Source organism: Emys orbicularis, chromosome 15, assembly GCF_028017835.1.
Source record: "Emys orbicularis isolate rEmyOrb1 chromosome 15, rEmyOrb1.hap1, whole genome shotgun sequence".
NCBI lineage: Eukaryota > Metazoa > Chordata > Testudines > Emydidae > Emys > Emys orbicularis.
The window spans coordinates 1,386,303-1,405,276 of record NC_088697.1 but is presented as its reverse complement, the minus strand read 5'-3'; the positions used below and the strand labels follow the sequence as shown (position 1 = coordinate 1,405,276).

General features: G+C 68.3%; 2 protein-coding genes across 2 annotated transcripts; one reads left to right on the top strand and one right to left on the bottom strand.

The window, feature by feature from the left end:
• The first annotated feature begins 5,324 nt into the window (after positions 1-5,324).
• Positions 5,325-10,652, top strand: ENO3 (enolase 3). Its single transcript, XM_065416952.1, is given in 13 exon segments — positions 5,325-5,409; positions 5,633-5,728; positions 6,800-6,858; positions 7,256-7,325; positions 7,485-7,552; positions 7,554-7,619; positions 7,963-8,185; positions 8,675-8,872; positions 9,253-9,454; positions 9,817-9,907; positions 9,909-9,926; positions 10,008-10,066; positions 10,583-10,652. Coding segments are annotated over 13 exon segments (1,305 nt in total).
• A 1,618-nt stretch (positions 10,653-12,270) lies between these two features.
• On the bottom strand, positions 12,271-16,267 carry SPAG7 (sperm associated antigen 7). Its single transcript, XM_065416955.1, has 7 exons — positions 16,167-16,267; positions 14,083-14,150; positions 13,877-13,965; positions 13,592-13,676; positions 13,205-13,294; positions 12,744-12,900; positions 12,271-12,389 (listed from the first exon to the last, which is right to left on the bottom strand). Exons 1-7 carry the CDS (start codon positions 16,255-16,257, stop codon positions 12,271-12,273), a joined length of 699 nt encoding a protein of 232 aa, XP_065273027.1. The 5' UTR covers positions 16,258-16,267.
• Between the last annotated feature and the right edge of the window lie 2,707 nt (positions 16,268-18,974).

The following is an 18,974-nucleotide window of genomic DNA, read 5'->3' as shown; positions in this document are numbered from 1 at the left end:
TGGCCACCTCTGGGGCAGGGCAGCTGGTTACCCAGGGACCCCTCGCCCGGCACTGAGATGCGCCCACCTCTGGGGCGGGGCAGCTGGTTACCCAGGGACCCCTCGCCCGGCGCTGAGATGCGGCCACCTCTGGGGCGGGGTGGCCGGTTACAGGGCCCCTGGGCCGTGCTCTGGAGTTCTCAGCCAGGGAAATACAAGCTCAGTATCCCCTGAGCTCCTTATCTTATCAGTGGGCCAATTAGATTAGTCACCCTGAGCCCTGCCTGATTAGCTTTCCCGATAAGCATTTTATGCCCCCAGCCCTTTCTGCTGCGGGGGGGCCTCTGCGGCCGGACCCAGCCATTACACTGGGGCGTCCGCCTCAGGTCCCCTTCCTGGGGGGGCAGTAAAACCAGCTCCTGAGATTTGTGGATTCCTTGAGCCCTGATAGGAAAGACAGAGCTCTGGGGGGGGAGAGTGGGGGCTGGTGGGTTAGAGCAAGGGGTGGGGCTGGGAGCCAGGACTCCTGGGTTCTCTCCCTGGCTCTGGGAGGGGAGCGGGGGCTGGTGGGTTAGAGCACGGGGAGGGGGGGGGGGCTGGGAGCCAGGACTCCGGGGTTCTCTCCCCGGCTCTGGGAGGGGAGTGGGGTGCAGTGGGTTAGAGCAGGGGGGGCTGGGAGCCAGGACTCCTGGGTTCTCTCCCTGGCTCTGGGAGGGGAGTGGGGTCTGGTGGTTAGACCAGGGGGGGCTGGGAGCCAGGACTCCTGGGTTCTCTCCCAGGCTCTGGGAGGAGGGCGGCGAGTCCCAGCGGGGGCTCGGCTCTCCCCCCAGCGGCCAGAGCGCCGCGGCGCCCCCCTCCAGGTGCCGCCCCAAGCACAAGCTTGGTGGGCTGGTGCCTGGAGCCGGCCCTGACTGGGAGCCAGGACTCCTGGGTTCTCTCCCCAGCTCTGGGAGGGGAGTGGGGGCTGGTGGTTAGAGCAGGGGGGGTGGGAGCCAGGACTCCTGGGTTCTCTCCCCGGCTCTGGGAGGGGAGTGGGGGCTGAGGGGTTAGAGCAGGGGGGGCTCGGAGCCAGGACTCCTGGGTTCTCTCCCCAGCGCTGGGAACAGGTAATTATCCCCTTTCGAGTTTTCCCAGGACTCCGGGCTTCACTTCCTGATTGGTGTCACTGGGGCCTGTGCATTTGCAAGGACTGAGGGTTCATTTGAAAGCAGCCGCCTCTGTCCCCCCCGAGGAAAGCACGGGGGCCAGGGCTGACTGCCCGGGAAGAGCCCCCCCCCTCCACCTTTACTCTTGGCAACCTGGGCGCTCCCATCCAGACCTGGAGTCACACCCGCCCTGTCCACACCCCAGAGCCGGTTGGCAGCCCGGCCTGGTGCAATTGTGGGAGCCAGCGGGGGCCCAGCCTGGCCGTCAGGGGCTCAGGACACCCCACTCCAGGCTACGGGCCCCACCCCCCAGCATTGCATGGGGCGGGGCCGGGGGCATTCCCAGAGCCTGAGTCACCTAGAAATGGGAGCAGGATACAAAGAGACAGGCTGGAGCCAGCCAGTCCCCGCCCTGGGGCCGGGTGGGAGCCGGCGCCCCCTAGAGGGGACAGGCCCCTGCCCCATTCCCCGCCCCCCTGAGCCAGCCAGTCCCCTCCCTGGGGCCGGGTGGGAGCCGGCGCTCCCTAGAGGGGACAGGCCCCTGCCCCATTCCCTGCCCCCCTGAGCCAGCCAGTGCCTGTCCTGGGGCCGGGTGGGAGCCAGTGCCCCCTAGAGGGGACAGGCCCCAGCCCCATTCCCCGCCCCCCTGAGCCAGCCAGTCCCCGCCCTGGGGCCGGGTGGGAGCCGGCGCCCCCTAGAGGGGACAGGCCCCAGCCCCATTCCCCGCCCCCCCTGAGCCAGCCAGTGCCCCGCCCTGGGGCCGGGTGGGAGCCAGCGCCCCCTAGAGGAGACAGGCCCCAGCCCCATTCCCCGCCCCCCTGAGCCAGCCAGTCCCTGCCCTGGGGCCGGGTGGGAGCCGGCGCCCCCTAGAGGCGACAGGCCCCTGCCCCATTCCCCGCCCCCCTGAGCCAGCCAGTCCCTGCCCTGGGGCTGGGTGGGAGTCAGTGCCCCCTAGAGGGGACAGGCCCCAGCCCCATTCCCCGCCCCCCTGAGCCAGCCAGTCCCCGCCCTGGGGCCGGGTGGGAGCCGGCGCCCCCTAGAGGGGACAGGCCCCTGCCCCATTCCCCGCCCCCCTGAGCCAGCCAGTCCCCGCCCTGGGGCCGGGTGGGAGCCGGCGCCCCCTAGAGGGGACAGGCCCCTGCCCCATTCCCCGCCCCCCTGAGCCAGCCAGTCCCCGCCCTGGGGCCGGGTGGTAGCCGGCGCCCCCTAGAGGGGACAGGCCCCTGCCCCATTCCCCGCCCCCCTGAGCTAGCCAGTCCCTGCCCTGGGCCCGGGTGGGAGCCGGCGCCCCCTAGAGGGGACAGGCCCCAGCCCCATTCCCCGCCCCCCTGAGCCAGCCAGTCCCCGCCCTGGGGCTGGGTGGGAGCCGGCGCCCCCTAGAGGGGACAGGCCCCAGCCCCATTCCCCGCCCCCCTGAGCCAGCCAGTCCCCGCCCTGGGGCCGGGTGGGAGCCGGCGCCCCCTAGAGGGGACAGGCCCCTGCCCCATTCCCCGCCCCCCTGAGCCAGCCAGTCCCCGCCCTGGGGCCGGGTGGGAGCCGGCGCCCCCTAGAGAGGACAGGCCCCTGCCCCATTCCCCGCCCCCCTGAGCCAGCCAGTCCCTGCCCTGGGGCTGGGTGGGAGCCGGCGCCCCCTAGAGGGGACAGGCCCCTGCCCCATTCCCCGCCCCCCTGAGCCAGCCAGTCCCCGCCCTGGGGCCGGGTGGGAGCCGGCGCCCCCCTAGAGGGGACAGGCCCCTGCCCCATTCCCCACCCCCCCTGAGCCAGCCAGTCCCTGCCCCGGTATTAAGGAATTAATCTTGCCCGGGGATAATGCTTCTATCCTAAAAAGAAGCGGGTGGATTTCCAGACATGGCCACTAGGCAGTGCCCCTGCTCCTGAAAACCGGCTGGGGCGGATACACATTGCAGATATTCAATGAAATGGGCCCCAGGCCTGTGGTGGGAGAGAACCCAGGAGTCCTGGCTCCCAGCCCCCCCCCCTGCTCGAACCACCAGCCCCCACTCCCCTCCCAACACTGGGGAAAGAACCCAGGAGTCCTGGCTCACAGCCCCCCCCCCGCCCCCCCCGCTCTACCCACCAGCCCCCGCTCCTCTCCCAGAGCCGGGGAGAGAACCCAGGAGTCCTGGCTCCCAGCCCCCCCCCCCCCCGTGCTCTAACCCACCAGCCCCCGCTCCCCTCCCAGAGCCGGGGAGAGAACCCAGGAGTCCTGGCTCCCAGCCCCCACTGCTCTAACCCACCAGCCCCCACTCCCCTCCCAGAGCCAGGGAGAGAACCCAGGAGTCCTGGCTCTCAGCCCCCCCTGCTCTAACCCACCAAACAGGGCAGCGTGATGCATTCAGGGCGCAGGTTCTCAGTGGGGCTGGTGCGAATGGATGGAGACCCCTGGACCCCTGCATCCCAGCAACCCTGGGACAGGGACCCCCCCCACACGCGCTATGTGAGGAGAGGGTCTCAGGTTGCCTTGTCCTTTCCCCGCTGCTTGGAATGGGCGCCCTGGAGCTCTGACCTTTAGCGAACTCGCCGTGGGGCTAAATATAGGGCTGGAGAGAAAGTCCAAAGGGCCCCAGCTGTCTGGAGAGGTGGGGTGGGGGTGGGGATCCTCTTGCCCCCATAGGAGTGAGTAACGGGGAAAGACCAGCTCCTTGGGGGGGGGCTGGGTCATGCGAGGCCCCGTGGCCCATTCCTGCCCCCCCGAACCAGTCAGTCCCTGCCCTGGGGCCAGGTGGGAGCCGGCGCCCCCTAGAGGGGCCAGGCTGTGGGGTTCTGGCAGCTGCCCCAGTGGGCCCCAAGGGGTGTGTAGGGCAGAGCGGATGTGCGGAGGATGAGGGTCAAATCCCACCCGCTTCCTTGTCCGCACCAGGCCCCCTGCTCCCCCCAGCTGACCCACAGAATCTTGCCATGGTCGGCCGGGTACTGGGCGACCCCCGTCCCCACCCCCACTGCCCCACAAGGGAACCTCCCTGAGGGACCCATTGCTAATAACCTGTCACACAAGGTGGGGGGGGGAGTCCCCGAATGACCCAGTGCCTGATTCTCTCCCCGGCTCTGGGGGGCGAGTGGGGGCTGGTGGGTTAGAGCAGGGGGGGCTGGGAGCCAGGACTCCTGGGTTCTCTCCTCGGCTCTGGGAGGGGAGTGGGGGCTGGTGGGTTAGAGCAGGGGGGGGGCGGGAGCCAGGACTCCTGGGTTCTCTCCCCGGCTCTGGGAGGGGAGTGGGGGCTGCGGGGTTAGAGCGGGGGGGGGGCGGGAACCAGGACTCCTGGGTTCTCTCCCTGGCTCTGGCGTGGGGGGTGTGTGTGTGCTGTGCGTGAGGGACGCTGGGATTATTCACGCGACTGCATATTTGTGCAGGTGCCAATGTCCCGTCTGGGGGTTGGTCCGTCCCCACACAGGCAGGGCACTTACAGACAGTCCCTAACTGGCCCCGGGTGGGCGGAGGATGCCGGGGACCTCGGGTATAAAAGGGAGGGGGCAGCCACCACCTGGGCACTGTCAGCTGCCCACCCCCCACCGACAGCCACCGACCGGAGACGACACCCAATCAAGTGAGGGCCAGGGCCAGGGTGGTCTACTCTGGTTTGTTTCCCCTTTGGAGGGGCAGGAGTGAGGGGCACCAGCAGAGCTGGGTGGGGCAGGGCCGGGCTAGCAGGGGCTGCGGGTCGGGAGTGAGGGGCACCGGCAGAGCTGGGGGGGGGGGCAGGGCCGGGCTAGCAGGGGCTGCGGGTCGGGAGTGAGGGGCCCCGGCAGAGCTGGGGGGGCAGGGCTGGGCTGGCAGGGGCTGCGGGTCGGGAGTGAGGGGCACCGGCAGAGCTGGGGGGGCAGGGCTGGGCTAGCAGGGGCTGCGGGTCGGGAGTGAGGGGCACTGGCAGAGTTGGGGGTCAGGGAGGCCTGGGCCTGTCCCTGTCCGGGCCCCAGCTGCAGGCTATCAGGGGATGGGGTGACCTCTTCCTCCAGTGGCCAGCCCTCCGGATGTGCGTGAGTCTATTTTTAACCCTGGCAGCTGCCCAGGGTGTGTGTGTGGAGGTGTGAATGTTAAAGGGGTCGGACATGCTCTGGATTGGACAGAGGGTCCCGGGTGGGTGGGGCTGGGAGCCAGGACTCCTGGGTTCTCTCCCCCGCTCTGGGAGTGGGTGTCTGTGTATGAGGGGGACAAACCTTGGGCAGGTGCTGTTTCGAGCCCCCTCTTTTTTTCTCCCGCCAGCCATGTCCATCCAGAAGATCTACGCCCGCGAGATCCTGGACTCCCGTGGGAACCCCACAGTCGAGGTGGATCTGCACACGGCCAAGGGTGCGTGGGGGAGGGAAAGGGCAAGGTTGGGTTTGGGCCGGGGGGAGGGCTGGGGGCTGGAGGCGGGGGGTTCCCATGGGGACTGGGTGGGTTATCGCAAGGCTGGGGTTCAGGGGGATCCCGAGGCAAGATGGGAGGGGGGGCTGGCGGGGGTCAGGCTCTCCCGGCTGTGGGGGGAGCCCCAGGGTAGTTACTTCCCCTGCTTTCTCCCCCCCCCCCCCAGGTCGTTTCCGGGCCGCCGTCCCCAGTGGTGCCTCCACCGGCATCTATGAGGCCCTGGAGCTGCGGGACGGGGACAAGTCCCGATACCTGGGCAAAGGTGAGGGGCCATCAGGGGAGGGGGCTGACGCTAACCGGGGGTGGGAAGATTTATTCCTCCCTCCCCACAGACCTCGCCCTCCCGCCCTCCATCCCCACACATCCCTCCCTCCATCCACAGCCAGGGCTGGGCTAGTTCCCGGTGCTGCTGCGTGCTGGACAAATGCCCAGAGGTGATAAAAACCTTGACCCCATATTGGTGTGTGTGTGTGGGGCGCGTTTCCAGTCATCCCAGCAGGAGTTGTGGACACAAGCCCTGGGAGAGGCCCATGGATTCAGGGATGGGTTTCTGGACTTGTTCATAGGGTTGGCTGAGAGGTTGATTGGCTGGTTGGTTGGTTGGTAGGGTTGGCTGGTTGGCCAGGAGGTTCATTGGCTAGTTGTTGGTAGGGTTGGCTGAGAGGTTGATTGGCTGGTTGACTGGTTTGTTTGCTGGCCGTGAGGTTGATTGGCTGGTTGGTTGGCTGGTTGGCTGAGAGGTTGATTGGCTAGTTGTTGGTAGGGTTGGCTGAGAGGTTGATTGGCTGGTTGACTGGTTTGTTTGCTGGCCGTGAGGTTGATTGGCTGGTTGGTTGGCTGGTTGGCTGAGAGGTTGATTGGCTAGTTGTTGGTAGGGTTGGCTGAGAGGTTGATTGGCTGGTTGGTTGGCTGAGAGGTTGATTGGCTGGTTGGCCAGGAGGTTTATTGGCTGGTTGTTGGCAGGGTTGGCTGGTTGGCTGAGAGGTTGATTGATTGGCTGGTTGGTAGCCTTGACTGAGAGCTTCATTGGCTGGTTGGCTGAGGGGTTACTGGTTGGTTGGGTTGACCGGTTCATTCATTGGTTGACTGATTTAATTGCCTGGTTGGCTCATTGGCTGGTTAAAAGTGCTGGTTGGTGCATTCTTGGGTGGTTTGTTAGTTCGTTAGAATATAGTTAATTAATTTAAATAAAGCTCCTGATCTCAAACGAACTCCCAGGACACCCCGTGGAAACCAGAGCTTGTCCAAAGGCCTCTGGCCCCGGCGGCCGGGTCGGACGGGTGGGGGCAGTAGAGACCAGCTGGGTACCACATCTCTGTCCTTCTCCCCCCAGGGGTCCTGAAGGCTGTTGAGCACATAAACAAAACCATTGCGCCGGCCCTCCTGGAGAAGGTAATGACCCCCCACTCGTGCCTGTAGGGGGTGCTCATGTATTGGGGTCTGGGCAGTATATGGGCACGGAGGGGTACCTGGCAATGGGGGGTGCTAGAGGGTATCTGGCTATGGGGGGATGCCCAGAGGGCATGGGGGTACCTAGGGAGGGCATATCTGGGTATTAGAGGGAGGCCCAGGAGTGGGGTTAGCTGGGGGAGGGATCTAGATATGTTGCAGGGGGTCCCTGGGTAGAATAGGCTGGCTGTGTATAGGGTGGTGTCTGGGGGGCTGGTGCCTGGCAAAGTATGGGGGGGGGCACAGCGGTGTGAGGTGTCCTAGATGGAGGGGGGATGTGGGGGGCAGCTACCCATGGTGCCTGTGTGACCCCTCCCCCCATTGTCCCCCTGCACCTCAGAAACTCAGTGTGGTGGAGCAGGAGAAAATCGACAAATTCATGATCGACCTGGACGGGACAGAGAACAAATGTGAGTGAGAGACATCGCCACCGACCCTCTGGCCCCTTCCCCGCCAGCTCTTTCCCCAAACCGCTCCCCACATCTTCCCCGCCCCCCGCTGATCCCTCCCCATTACCTGACTGTAGGGTGTGTGGGGGGGCTAATCCCGTTTGTCTCCCCCCCCCACAGCCAAGTTTGGGGCCAATGCCATCCTGGGGGTGTCTCTGGCAGTTTGCAAGGCCGGGGCCGCGGAAATAGGGGGTGCCCCTCTACCGCCACATCGCCGACCTGGCTGGCAACGCGGAGCTCATACTGCCTGTCCCGGTGAGAGCCCCCGGATGCCGGGGTTCCTCTTGGAGGGGGATTGGTCTGATGGGTTAGAGCAGGGGGGCTGGGAGCCAGGACTCCTGGGTTCTCTTCCCGGCGCTAGGAGGGGAGTGGGGGCTGGTGGGTTAGAGCAGGGGGGGCTGGGAGCCAGGACTCCTGGGTTCTCTCCCCGGCTCTGGGAGGGGAGTGGGGGCTGGTGGGTTAGAGCGGGGGGGCTGGGAGCCAGGACTCCTGGGTTCTCTCCCCGGCTCTGGGAGGGGAGTGGGGGCTGGTGGGTTAGAGCGGGGGGGCTGGGGACCAGGACGCCTGGGTTCTATGCTGACCCCCACCCCCCTGGCAGGCGTTCAACGTGATCAACGGGGGCTCGCACGCGGGGAACAAGCTGGCCATGCAGGAGTTCATGATCCTGCCCGTGGGGGCGGCCAGTTTCAAGGAGGCCATGCGCATTGGGGCCGAGGTCTACCACAACCTGAAGGCCGTCATCAAGGCCAAGTACGGCAAGGACGCCACCAACGTGGGGGACGAGGGCGGCTTCGCCCCCAACATCCTGGAGAACAATGAAGGTACCGGACGCCTGGGTTCTCTCCCCGGCTCTGGGAGGGGAGTGGGGGCTGGTGGGTCAGAGCAGGGGGGCTGGGAGCCAGGACTCCTGGGTTCTCTCCCACTGCACTCCCTGGCTGCGGATTGACAGGAAGAGGGTAGCAGCTACTTTATAGGCCTGTGGTTGGGTTTCAAGACTTTGTCAGGCTGGGTTTTAGCCTCATCCCCCAATTCCCTCGTCAAATGTCGCAGCCATAATTAGTGCAGCTGCTGGTAACCTGAGCCACAGCAAGCACACTGAGCGTTGCTGGGCCAGGAAAGGTCACGGCCTGCTGGGGTCTCCTGCATTCACAGGGACCCCTCGCCCGGCGCTGAGATGCGGACCCCTCTGGGGCGGGGCGGCCGGTTATACAGGGACCCCTCGTCCGGCGCTGAGATGCGTCCACCTCTGGGGCAGGGCACCGCACCCGTGTCTCTAGGGCTGCCCCATGGTGTGCTCTCCTCCTCCCCAGCGCTGGAGCTGCTGAAGTCGGCCATTGAGAAGGCCGGGTACCCCGACAAGGTGGTGATCGGGATGGACGTCGCCGCCTCCGAGTTCTTCCGCAGCGGGAAATACGACCTGGACTTCAAATCCCCCGACGACCCCGCGCGCCACATCAGTGGGGAGAAGCTGGGCGAGCTCTACCAGAGCTTCATCAAGAATTACCCCGGTGAGGGGCCTGTCCCGGCTCCCACCCGGCCCCAGGGCGGGGACTGGCTAGCTCAGGGGGGCAGGGAATGGGGCAGGGACCTGTCCCCTCTGGGGGCACCGGCTCCCACCCGGCCCCAGGACAGGGACTGGCTGGCTCAGGGGGGTGGGGAATGGGGCAGGGGCCTGTCCCCTCTAGGGGGCGCCGGCTCCCACCCGGCCCCAGGGCGGGGACTGGCTGGCTCAGGGGGGCGGGGAATGGGGCAGGGGCCTGTCCCCTCTAGGGGGCACCGGCTCCCACCCGGCCCCAGGACAGGGACTGGCTGGCTCAGGGGGGTGGGGAATGGGGCAGGGGCCTGTCCCCTCTGGGGGGCTGTGGCTCACCCTGTCCCTGCCCCCCAGTGGTGTCCATCGAGGACCCCTTTGACCAGGACGACTGGGAGACGTGGCAGAAGTTCCTGACCCAGGTGCCCATCCAGATCGTGGGGGACGACCTGACGGTGACAAACCCCAAGCGCATCCGGACGGCCGCGGAGCTGAAAGCCTGCAACTGCCTGCTGCTCAAAGTCAACCAGATCGGCTCCGTCACCGAGTCCATCCAGGCGTGAGCAACGGCCGCCCGGCTCAAACCGGGGCCCGGACGCCTGGGTTCCACCCGGCGCTGGAGGGGGGGGGGGGGTTAGAGCGGGGGGGCTGGGAGCCAGGACTCCTGGGTTCTCTGCCCGGCTCGGGGGGGGGGGGGGGGGGCCTGGTGGGTTAGAGCGGGGGGGGGGGGTGGGAGCCAGGACTCCTGGGTTCTCTCCCAGGCTCGGGGGGGGGGGGGGGGGCTGGGAGCCGGACTCCTGGGTTCTCTCTCTGTGAGGTAGCACATGGGAGGACGGTTGCAGTGGGGGGGGGACGAGGTAAGATTTGGATTCCCCCCCCCCCCGCCGCAGCTGCACTCACGGACCCCCGGTTCCCTTCCAGGTGCAAACTGGCCCAGAGCAGCGGCTGGGGGGTGATGGTCAGTCACCGCTCCGGGGAGACTGAAGACACCTTCATCGCCGACCTGGTGGTGGGGGCTGTGCACTGGGCAGGTGAGCAGCGGGGGGGGGCTGCACCCCCCTTCCCCCTGCACACCCCTCAGCTCCTAACCCTGGTTCTGCCTCTCCCCACAGATCAAGACCGGGGCCCCCTGCAGATCCGAGCGCCTGGCTAAATACAATCAGCTAATGAGGTAACGGGCCAGGGCCTGTCCCCTCTAGGGTGCACTGGCTGGCTCCAGGGGGTGGGGAATGGGGCAGGGGCGTGTCCCCTCTAGGGAGCGCCGGCTCCCACCCGGCCCCAGGGCGGGGACTGGCTGGCTCCAGGGGGTGGGGAATGGGGCAGGGGCCTGTCCCCTCTAGGGGGCACCGGCTCCCACCCGGCCCCAGGGCAGAGACTGGCTGGCTCAGGGGGGCGGGGAATGGGGCAGGGGCCTGTCCCCTCTAGGGGGCACTGGCTCCCACCCGGCCCCAGGGCAGGCACTGGCTGGCTCAGGGGGGAAGGGAATGGGGCAGGGGCCTGTCCCCTCTGGGGGGCGCCGGTTCCCACCCGGCCCCAGGACAGGGACTGGCTGGCTCCAGGGGGTGGGGAATGGGGCAGGGGCCTGTCCCCTCTAGGGGGCGCCGGCTCCCACCCGGCCCCAGGGCAGGGACTGGCTGGCTCAGGGGGGCGGGAAATGGGACTCACCCCCCACCCTGTCTCCCCCCAGGATCGAGGAGGCGCTGGGCGACAAAGCTCACTTCGCTGGACGCAAGTTCAGGAATCCCCTGGCCAAGTGAGCCCCTCGGCCACCCCCCGGGCATCAGCATGGCCCTGTCCCACAGCCGGGGGCGGCACTGGAGGGACGGGGCGGGGCCTGGACCCTCAGCACCGGGGCTTTCCCCAGGGCACCGTGACGTGACCAGCGAGCGGCGCTGACACTCGGTCCAGCCCCATCTTCCCGCGGCGTCTGCGGGACCCAGTTCTGAATAAAGGCACCGGGGGACACAGCGGCTGGGTGTGGTTCTTTCCCGGGGGCCCAGATGCCTGGGTTCAGTCCCAGCTCATGGGGGGCTGGTGGGTCAGAGCAGGGGGGCTGGGAGCCAGGACTCCTGGGTTCTCTCCCTGGATCTGGGAGGGGAGTGGGGGCTGGTGGGTTAGAGCGGGGGGGCTGGGAGCCAGGACTCCTGGGTTCTCTCCCCGGCTCTGGAAGGGGAGTGGGGGCTGGGGGGTCAGAGCAGGGGGGCTGGGAGCCAGGACTCCTGGGTTCTCTTCCCGGCTCTGGGAGGGGAAGGGGATGCGAGGGGGAGTGACAGAGGAGTTCTGCCCACCCAAACGGGAGCAGTGGATGCTGGGGGGGATCAGGGGGTGTCTCCCGCAGAGCCCCCTGCGGGGGAAGGGGAATCTCTAATGGCTGCAGTACGGGGCACCTAACACACAGCTGCGCCCAGCTCCGGTCACACAGAGAGTTGCTCCACAACCCCAGCCAGGCAGGAGGAGCCAGGTCTATCGTGATTAAACAGAGACGGGTTTATTGGGGGCGATACAGCTGCTCTACGGCCCCCCCCCTCCTTACCACCCGCAACACATTGCTGGGGGTGGGGGGGATCCCCAGGGATCTGGCCACCCCCCTACTGCAGCTCTGGGGATTGATTCTATTTACACTTAAATAACGAGCAAATACCCCCCCCCCCAAATTAGCTGAGGGGCCTGGATCTCCCAGCAACAAGAACAGGTTAAAATCCCCCCCAGCCAGCCCCACCCCCACAGGCAGGGATCCCCCCACCCCAGAGACACCAGGGTGCCCTCCCCTTTCCCCTCCCCCGGATTCCCTATGGGGCCCCATCACCCCCCTTGTGGGGGGAGCTAAGACCTTTCCCCATAACCCTTTGAAAGGGGAAGGGGGGTGTAATTCCCCCAAAGATGGGGGAGGGAGGTAAAACGCGGGGGGGGGATGACCCCCCCCAATCTGGCAAGTGCCCTCTGGTGGCAGAAGTGGGATGCTGCAGCCAGTTGGGTGGCCCCAGGCGCCCTCTGGTGGGGGAAGGCGACAATGCACCCAGATCTCTATTCCCCACCTCCCACCGCAAAAATAGACTTTCTCCCCCCCCAGCCCCTGCTGGGGGCTCTCCCCTCCCCCTTCCCCCCCCCCCCCCCCGCGAACTAGAGAGAAAAAAACAATTCCAAACAAATCACTTAAAATATGTCCCCGCCCCCAACTGAAAACCTAAAATCACTCCTAGGCTACGGGGTAAATACAGAGGGGGGGGGTAACCTGGGTACGTGGGGGGCAGGGCCGCCCCCACCCCCGCCAGTCAGGACACCCCAAGCAAGGTTCACACACAGCAGCAGGTTTGGGGTCAGTCCCTGCGATCTGCTCCCTGCCCCACCTCTCTGGGCAGGACGCCCCCCCCAGCACTAGGAGGTCCCGGCCCCGCCCGGCCCCTCGTCTTCGCTCTGCCGCAGCCGCTTCTTCGCCCGGATCTCGTTCATGGCCTCCTCGATGGAGCGCGTGTCCCGCTTGTTGGCCACGGGAACTGGACGGAAGAGATGAGGGTGAACCCAGGAGTCCGGGCTCCCAGCCCCCCCTGCTGTCATCCACCAGCCCCCACTCCCCTCCCAGCGCCGGGGAGAGAACCCAGGCGTCCGGGCTCCCAGCTCCCCCTGCTCTAACCCACCAGCCCCCCACTCCCCTCCCAGCGCCGGGGAGAGAACCCAGGAGTCCTGGCTCCCAGCACCCCCTGCTCTAACCCACCAGCCCCCACTCCCCTCCCAGCGCCGGGGAGAGAACCCAGGAGTCCTGGCTCCCAGCCCCCCCTGCTCTAACCCACCAGCCCCCACTCCCCTCCCAGAGCCGGGGAGAGAACCCAGGCGTCCGGGCCGGTGCTCACCGCAGCCGTAGGCCTTGTTGGCCTGCATGGTGTGGGCGGCGTCCTTGGCGGCCTCCTTGCCGATGAGGTGACTGTATTTGTCCTTGTAGTCGGTGTTGGGGTTCACCACGGCGGGGCCCCTCAGCGCCTCCTGCTCCGCCTCCCTCTGAGCCAGCTCCTGGGCGGGTGGGGGGAAGTGGGTGTGTGAAACGGTGGCGGGGAGACACAAGGGGACAGGCCCCCCAGCCGCGCCCACCCATGCCGGTAGGCCCCACCCACCCAAAGACACGCCCCATACAGAGAGGAGGTGATACCTTGGTCCCGCCCACCCAGAGAAAGACACGCCCCCTACAGAGACGGAGGTGAGACCTCGGCCCTGCCCATGGGGAAGCCACCCCCTCCCCACAGTCCTGCCCACCCAAGGACAGACAGGGAACCCCCCAGTATACCCCCCAGCACAGCCCGGGGGGGGCCCCACGCACCTTGAGGCGGCGTTTCTCCTCGGCCCGCTGTGGGTCCCATTCCTCCCCGCAGCGATAGGCCTCCAGCTCCTCGTCCGACGGGGCGAACTCCTGGGGGGCAGGGGGCAGAGCGTGAGCCGGCCCCGAGGGCTTCCCGCACGCTGCCCCCACCCGAGCCCCAGCCCCACAGCGCGAGGGGGCCAGGACGCCTGGATTCTGTCCCTGGCTCTGGGAGAGGAGTGGGGGCTGGTGGGTTAGAGCAGGGGGGGGCTGGGAGCCAGGACTCCTGGGTTCTCTCCCCGGCTCTGGGAGGGGAGTGGGGGCTGGGGGGTTAGAGCAGGAGGGGCTGGGAGCCAGGACTCCTGGGTTCTCTCCCCCGCTCTGGGAGGGCGGGGGGGGGGCACTCACCTTCTTAAAGATCATGACGTAACGACTCTCCTCATCGTCACCGAAGGAGAAGGACGTCAGACCAGCCACTTCCACCACGTCGTGCCTGGGACGCGAGTGAGGGGAGAACTCGATTTACTGACTCACGGAGCAAACGTTCCAGGGGCCAGACCCACAGACCCGTCGCCCGGCGCTGAGATGCACCCACCTCTGGGGCGGTGCGGCCGGTTACACGGGGACCCCTCGCCCGGCGCTGAGATCCCCCCACCCCCTGCGCGGCTCCCCCCCCCCCGCCCGGAAGCTCACAGGATGCTGCGTTCAAGCTTGTTCATGGGCTGAAATTTCTTTTTGGTCTGCGCGCTGTCCTGGATGAAATCAGACACGTCCTTCTCCATCTGCAAGGGGAGATGGAAGGGAAAGCTCAGGGGGGCAGGGAATGGGGCAGGGGCCTGTCCCCTCTAGGGGGCACTGGCTCCCACCCAGACCCAGGGCTGCCTCTGTGGGTCACTCACCCTCTTTCTGAACTCCACCTTCTGCCGCTTCTCCTGCTCCTGCAGCTTCTTCAGCCGGGCGGCTTGTTCTGCCGGGGCGAGAGAATCAGCAGCTCAGGGTCTGGGAGGCACAGTGGGTGGGGCTGGGAGCCCGGACTCCTGGGTTCTCTGCCTGGCTCGGGGAGGGAAGTGGGGGCTGGTGGTTAGAGCAGGGGGGCTGGGAGCCAGGACTCCTGGGTTCTCTCCCCGGCTCGGGGAGGGGAGTGGGGGCTGGTGGGTTAGAGCAGGGGGGGGCTGGGAGCCAGGACTCCTGGGTTCTCTCCCCGGCTCGGGGAGGGGAGTGGGGGCTGGTGGGTTAGAGCAGGGGGGGGCTGGGAGCCAGGACTCCTGGGTTCTCTCCCCGGCTCGGGGGAGGGGAGTGGGGGCTGGTGGTTAGAGCAGGGGGGCTGGGAGCCAGGACTCCTGGGTTCTCTCCCCGGCTCGGGGAGGGGAGTGGGGGCTGGTGGTTAGAGCAGGAGGGCTGGGAGCCAGGACTCCTGGGTTCTCTCCCCGGCTCTGGGAGGGGAGTGGGGGCTGGTGGGTTAGAGCCGGGGGACTGGGAGCCAGGACTCCTGGGTTCTCTCCCCGGCTCTGGGAGGGGAGTGGGGGCTGGTGGGTTAGAGCGGGGGGACTGGGAGCCAGGATTCCTGGGTTCTCTCCCCGGCTCGGGGAGGGGAGTGGGGGCTGGTGGGTTAGAGCAGCGGGGGCTGGGAGTCAGGACGCCTGGGTTCTCTCCCCGGCTCTGGGAGGGGAGTGGGGGCTGGTGGGTTAGAGCAGCGGGGGCTGGGAGTCAGGACGCCTGGGTTCTCTCCCCGGCTCTGGGAGGGGAGTGGGGGCTGGGGGCTTAGAGGAGGGGGGCCTGCGGTCCCCTTGGAGAAGTGCCCTTCCCCCCTGTGCCCCCCCCCGTAAGACGGGGTTACCCCTGCCCTCTGGGGGGCGTGGGGTCCCCTGCTGATGTTGAGAGCTCCGGCCCCAGAGCGCGGCAGGGCAGGGTCTGTCTCTCCTGCCTCGCTCCGTCCATAAGGCCCCCCATAGCGATCGGTGGGGTCCTGGGCCTGACGCCGGCTCTGCAGCGGGGTCCTGGGGCACCAGGGTCGGCGCAGAGCCGGGAACATTCAGCGCTGCCGGCCTGACCGTGAGCACCAGGTGGGTCGGGTCCTATGTACGGCCCGGTCTGTACAGCGCCCCTCCCCTGTCTATTTATAGCCCAGTCTGTACAGCGCCCCTCCCCCATCCCCCATCTATTTATAGCCCAGTCTGTACAGCGCCCATCCCCCGTCTATTTATAGCCCGGTCTGTACAGCGCCCCTCCCCCATCCCCCATCTATTTATAGCCCGGTCTGTACAGCGCCCCTCCCCCAGCTCCGTGTCTATTTATAGCCAGGGGTGGGGCTCTGTCCCGGTGGGCGGGGCCATGAGGCTCTGGGCGGGGTTTAGCACCGGGGGGGGGGGTACAGGGCGGGGTTCTGTCCTGGGGGCGGGGCCAGGGCGGTTGGAGGGCGGGACCGTGTCCTGGTGGGCGGGGCTAGGGGCGGGGCTTAGCACGGGAGGGGCTACAGGGCGGGGCTCTGTTCCGGTGGGCGGGGCTAGGGGGCGGGGCTTAGCACCGGGGAGCTAAAGGGCGGGGTTCTGTCCTGGGGGCGGGGCTCTGTCCCGGTGGGCGGGGCCATGAGGCTCTGGGCGGGGCTTAGCACCGGGGGGGGGTACAGCGCGGGGTTCTGTCCTGGGGGCGGGGCCAGGGCGGTTGCAGGGCGGGACCGTGTCCTGGTGGGCGGGGCTAGGGGCGGGGCTTAGCACAGGAGGGGCTACAGGGCGGGGCTCTGTCGCGGTGGGCGGGGCTAGGGGGCGGGGCTTAGCACCGGGGAGCTAAAGGGCGGGGTTCTGTCCTGGGGGCGGGGCCAGGGCGGTTGGAGGGCGGGACCGTGTCCTGGTGGGCGGGGCTAGGGGCGGGGCTTAGCACAGGAGGGGCTACAGGGCGGGGCTCTGTCCCGGTGGGCGGGGCGATAGGGGGCTCGGGCTCCCGCTCCCCCCCGGCCCGGCCCGGCCCCGCCCCCGTGACCCCTGACCTCGCGCGCGGCGCCGCGTCTCCTGGTCGCCCAGCCCGGGCGGCCGCTCCATGGCGCTCAGGATGGAGCCCAGCAAGTCCAGCTCCGCCATGGCGCCGCGCCCCGCCCCTTCCGCCGCGTCACGCCGCGTCACCGCCGCACCCGGAAGCGCCCGGCCCGGCCCGCCTTAAAGGGGCGGGGCGCGGCGCGCGCGCTGTCGGGGGGCAGAAAACCGCCCCCGCCTCCCCGGCTTCTTAAAGGGAGGGGCTTAAAGGGGCGCGTCGGAGGCGGGGAATTAATACCCGGCGGCCTTAAAGGGGAAGGAGGGAAGCCCCGCCCCCCAGGCCAGTAATGACAGGGGAGGCGGAGGGGCCGCGTCGGCGGACAAATAATAGCATGGGCATTAAAGGGGCGGTTCAAGCCCCTCCTCCCCCCGCCCACTTAAAGGGGAGGCGCAGGGCACACGGCGGGACGGGTTAGAGGGTGGAAGGACGCAGCCCCTCCCCCTCCCGGACTCCTGGGTCCCCAGGTTGAAGACCCCTCCCCCCCATTGGCCCATCAGTTCCCGGGGTGGGATTACATGTCCCCCCCGGCAGCAAACCCCTCCCCCTCGTTAACCCCCGGTCCTGCGGCGGCGAGTCCCCCGGGGTAACGAGGCGCCCGGCCGCCCCCCCCCGGGCTCCGTGTCCGTCCCGCGGCGGCGAGTCCCCCGGGGTAACGAGGCGCCCGGCCGCCCCCCCCCCCCCGGGCTCCGTGTCCGTCCCGCGGCGGCGAGTCCCCCGGGGTAACGAGGCGCCCGGCCGCCCCCCCCCCCCCGGGCTCCGTGTCCGTCCCGCGACGGCGAGTCCCCCGGGGTAACGAGGCGCCCGGCCGCCCCCCCCCCCCCCGGGCTCCGTGTCCGTCCCGCGGCGGCGAGTCCCCCGGGGTAACGAGGCGCCCGGCCGCCCCCCCCCCCCCGGGCTCCGTGTCCGTCCCGCGGCGGCGAGTCCCCCGGGGTAACGAGGCGCCCGGCCGCGCCCCCCCCGGGCTCCGTGTCCGTCCCGCGGCGGCGAGTCCCCCGGGGTAACGAGGCGCCCGGCCGCGCCCCCCCCGGGCTCCGTGTCCGTCCCGCGGCGGCGAGTCCCCCGGGGTAACGAGGCGCCCGGCCGCCCCCCCCCCCCCCGGGCTCCGTGTCCGTCCCGCGGCGGCGAGTCCCCCGGGGTAACGAGGCGCCCGGCCGCCCCCCCCCCCCCGGGCTCCGTGTCCGTCCCGCGGCGGCGAGTCCCCCGGGGTAACGAGGCGCCCGGCCGCGCCCCCCCCGGGCTCCGTGTCCGTCCCGCGGCGGCGAGTCCCCCGGGGTAACGAGGCGCCCGGCCGCGCCCCCCCCCCGGGCTCCGTGTCCGTCCCGCGGCGGCGAGTCCCCCGGGGTAACGAGGCGCCCGGCCGCGCCCCCCCCGGGCTCCGTGTCCGTCCCGCGGCGGCGAGTCCCCCGGGGTAACGAGGCGCCCGGCCGCCGCCCCCCCCCCCGGGCTCCGTGTCCGTCCCGCGGCGGCGAGTCCCCCGGGGTAACGAGGCGCCCGGCCGCCCCCCCCCCCCCCCCCGGGCTCCGTGTCCGTCCCGCGGCGGCGAGTCCCCAGGGGTAACGAGGCGCCCGGCCGCCCCCCACATCACATTGACTTCTTTTTTTTTTTTTTCCTTTTTAATGTAAATTTGTACAAACAAACCCATGCAAAAGGTAGAAATGTGGGGTCGGACATTTCAGGGAGAGTGGGGGAGGGGCAGGGTGAACACTGGGGGGGGTTTAATTGTTACCAGCATGCAGCTCTTCCCCCCCCCCCCCACGCCGTGGTGAGCCCGAGCGGCTTTAAGATTTGTTTTTAAATATATTCTTCAGTATAATTTTTAAATTGTTTAGGGTTCTCCCCCCCCAATATATTACAACTATGTACACGAGGTGTGTGTGTCTGTGTGTGTGAGGGGGCGGCCAGGGGTGGGTGGGGACACGCAGGCTTTATACAGCAAGCAGGGAGCATGGGGGGCAGCCTGGGAGGCTCGACCCCCCCTGCTCCCCCACCCCCAATAACACATCTGTAATATATACACAGCTGCCCCAGCGAGGGGGAAATGACCGACTGACGTGCTCCCGGGGGCCGACACAGACCAGCGGGAGGGTCTGCCGAGGGCAGGGATAGGGGGTGCGGGGGCATTAGGAGGGCTGGGCTCAGGGTCCCTTTAAGAAGAGGCCCAGCAAGGCTGTGGGGAGCAGGGACCCAGAGGTTGGGCACTGCAATGCCCCATGGGATGTGTAGTTCTCAGCCCCACCCCCGGCCCTATCTGGGGGGGCAGGGGGTGTGAAGACCCTGCAGCTGGGGACAGGCCAAGCACAGGGGGCTGAATGCAAACAGGGCCCTTTAAGTACTGAGGGGGGTGGGAATGAGCCAGCAAGAGAACCCAGGAGTGCTGGCTTCCTGCCCCCCCTCCTCTAACCCACCAGCCCCCACTCCCCCCCCCGCCCCGAGCTAGGGAGAGAACCCAGGAGTTCTGGCTCCCAGCCCCCCCTCTCCAACCCCCCAGCCCCCACTCCCCTCCCAGCGCCAGGGAGAGAACCCAGGAATCCTGGCTCCCAGCCTGGGCGAGGAGTAACTTGGCACAAAGATCTGGTGAAATGAAGGGGGCAGGGGAGGGATATGGGGGTACAACAGATGGTACCTCAGTTCTAAAGAGACCCCGCCCAGCATGGCTGCACCATCCCCTTCAGGCCAACTCAGGGGAGCCCCCTTGGCGTGAGGAGCGAGCCAGGACCCCCCCCCAATCTGCTTCCCTCCAGCCACTCTCTATTGCACAATCGTT

Bases quoted from the DNA above. Each gene is read 5' to 3' on its own strand.
- SPAG7 (XM_065416955.1), bottom strand. From the start codon at position 16,257: ATGGCGGAGCTGGACTTGCTGGGCTCCATCCTGAGCGCCATGGAGCGG. The intron at 14,151-16,166 runs GTCAGGGGTCAC...TCGCCCCGGCAG, and splicing joins GACGCGGCGCCGCGCGCGAG to AACAAGCCGCCCGGCTGAAG. The intron at 12,390-12,743 runs GTGAGCACCGGC...TCTTCCGTCCAG, and splicing joins CAACAAGGCCTACGGCTGCG to TTCCCGTGGCCAACAAGCGG.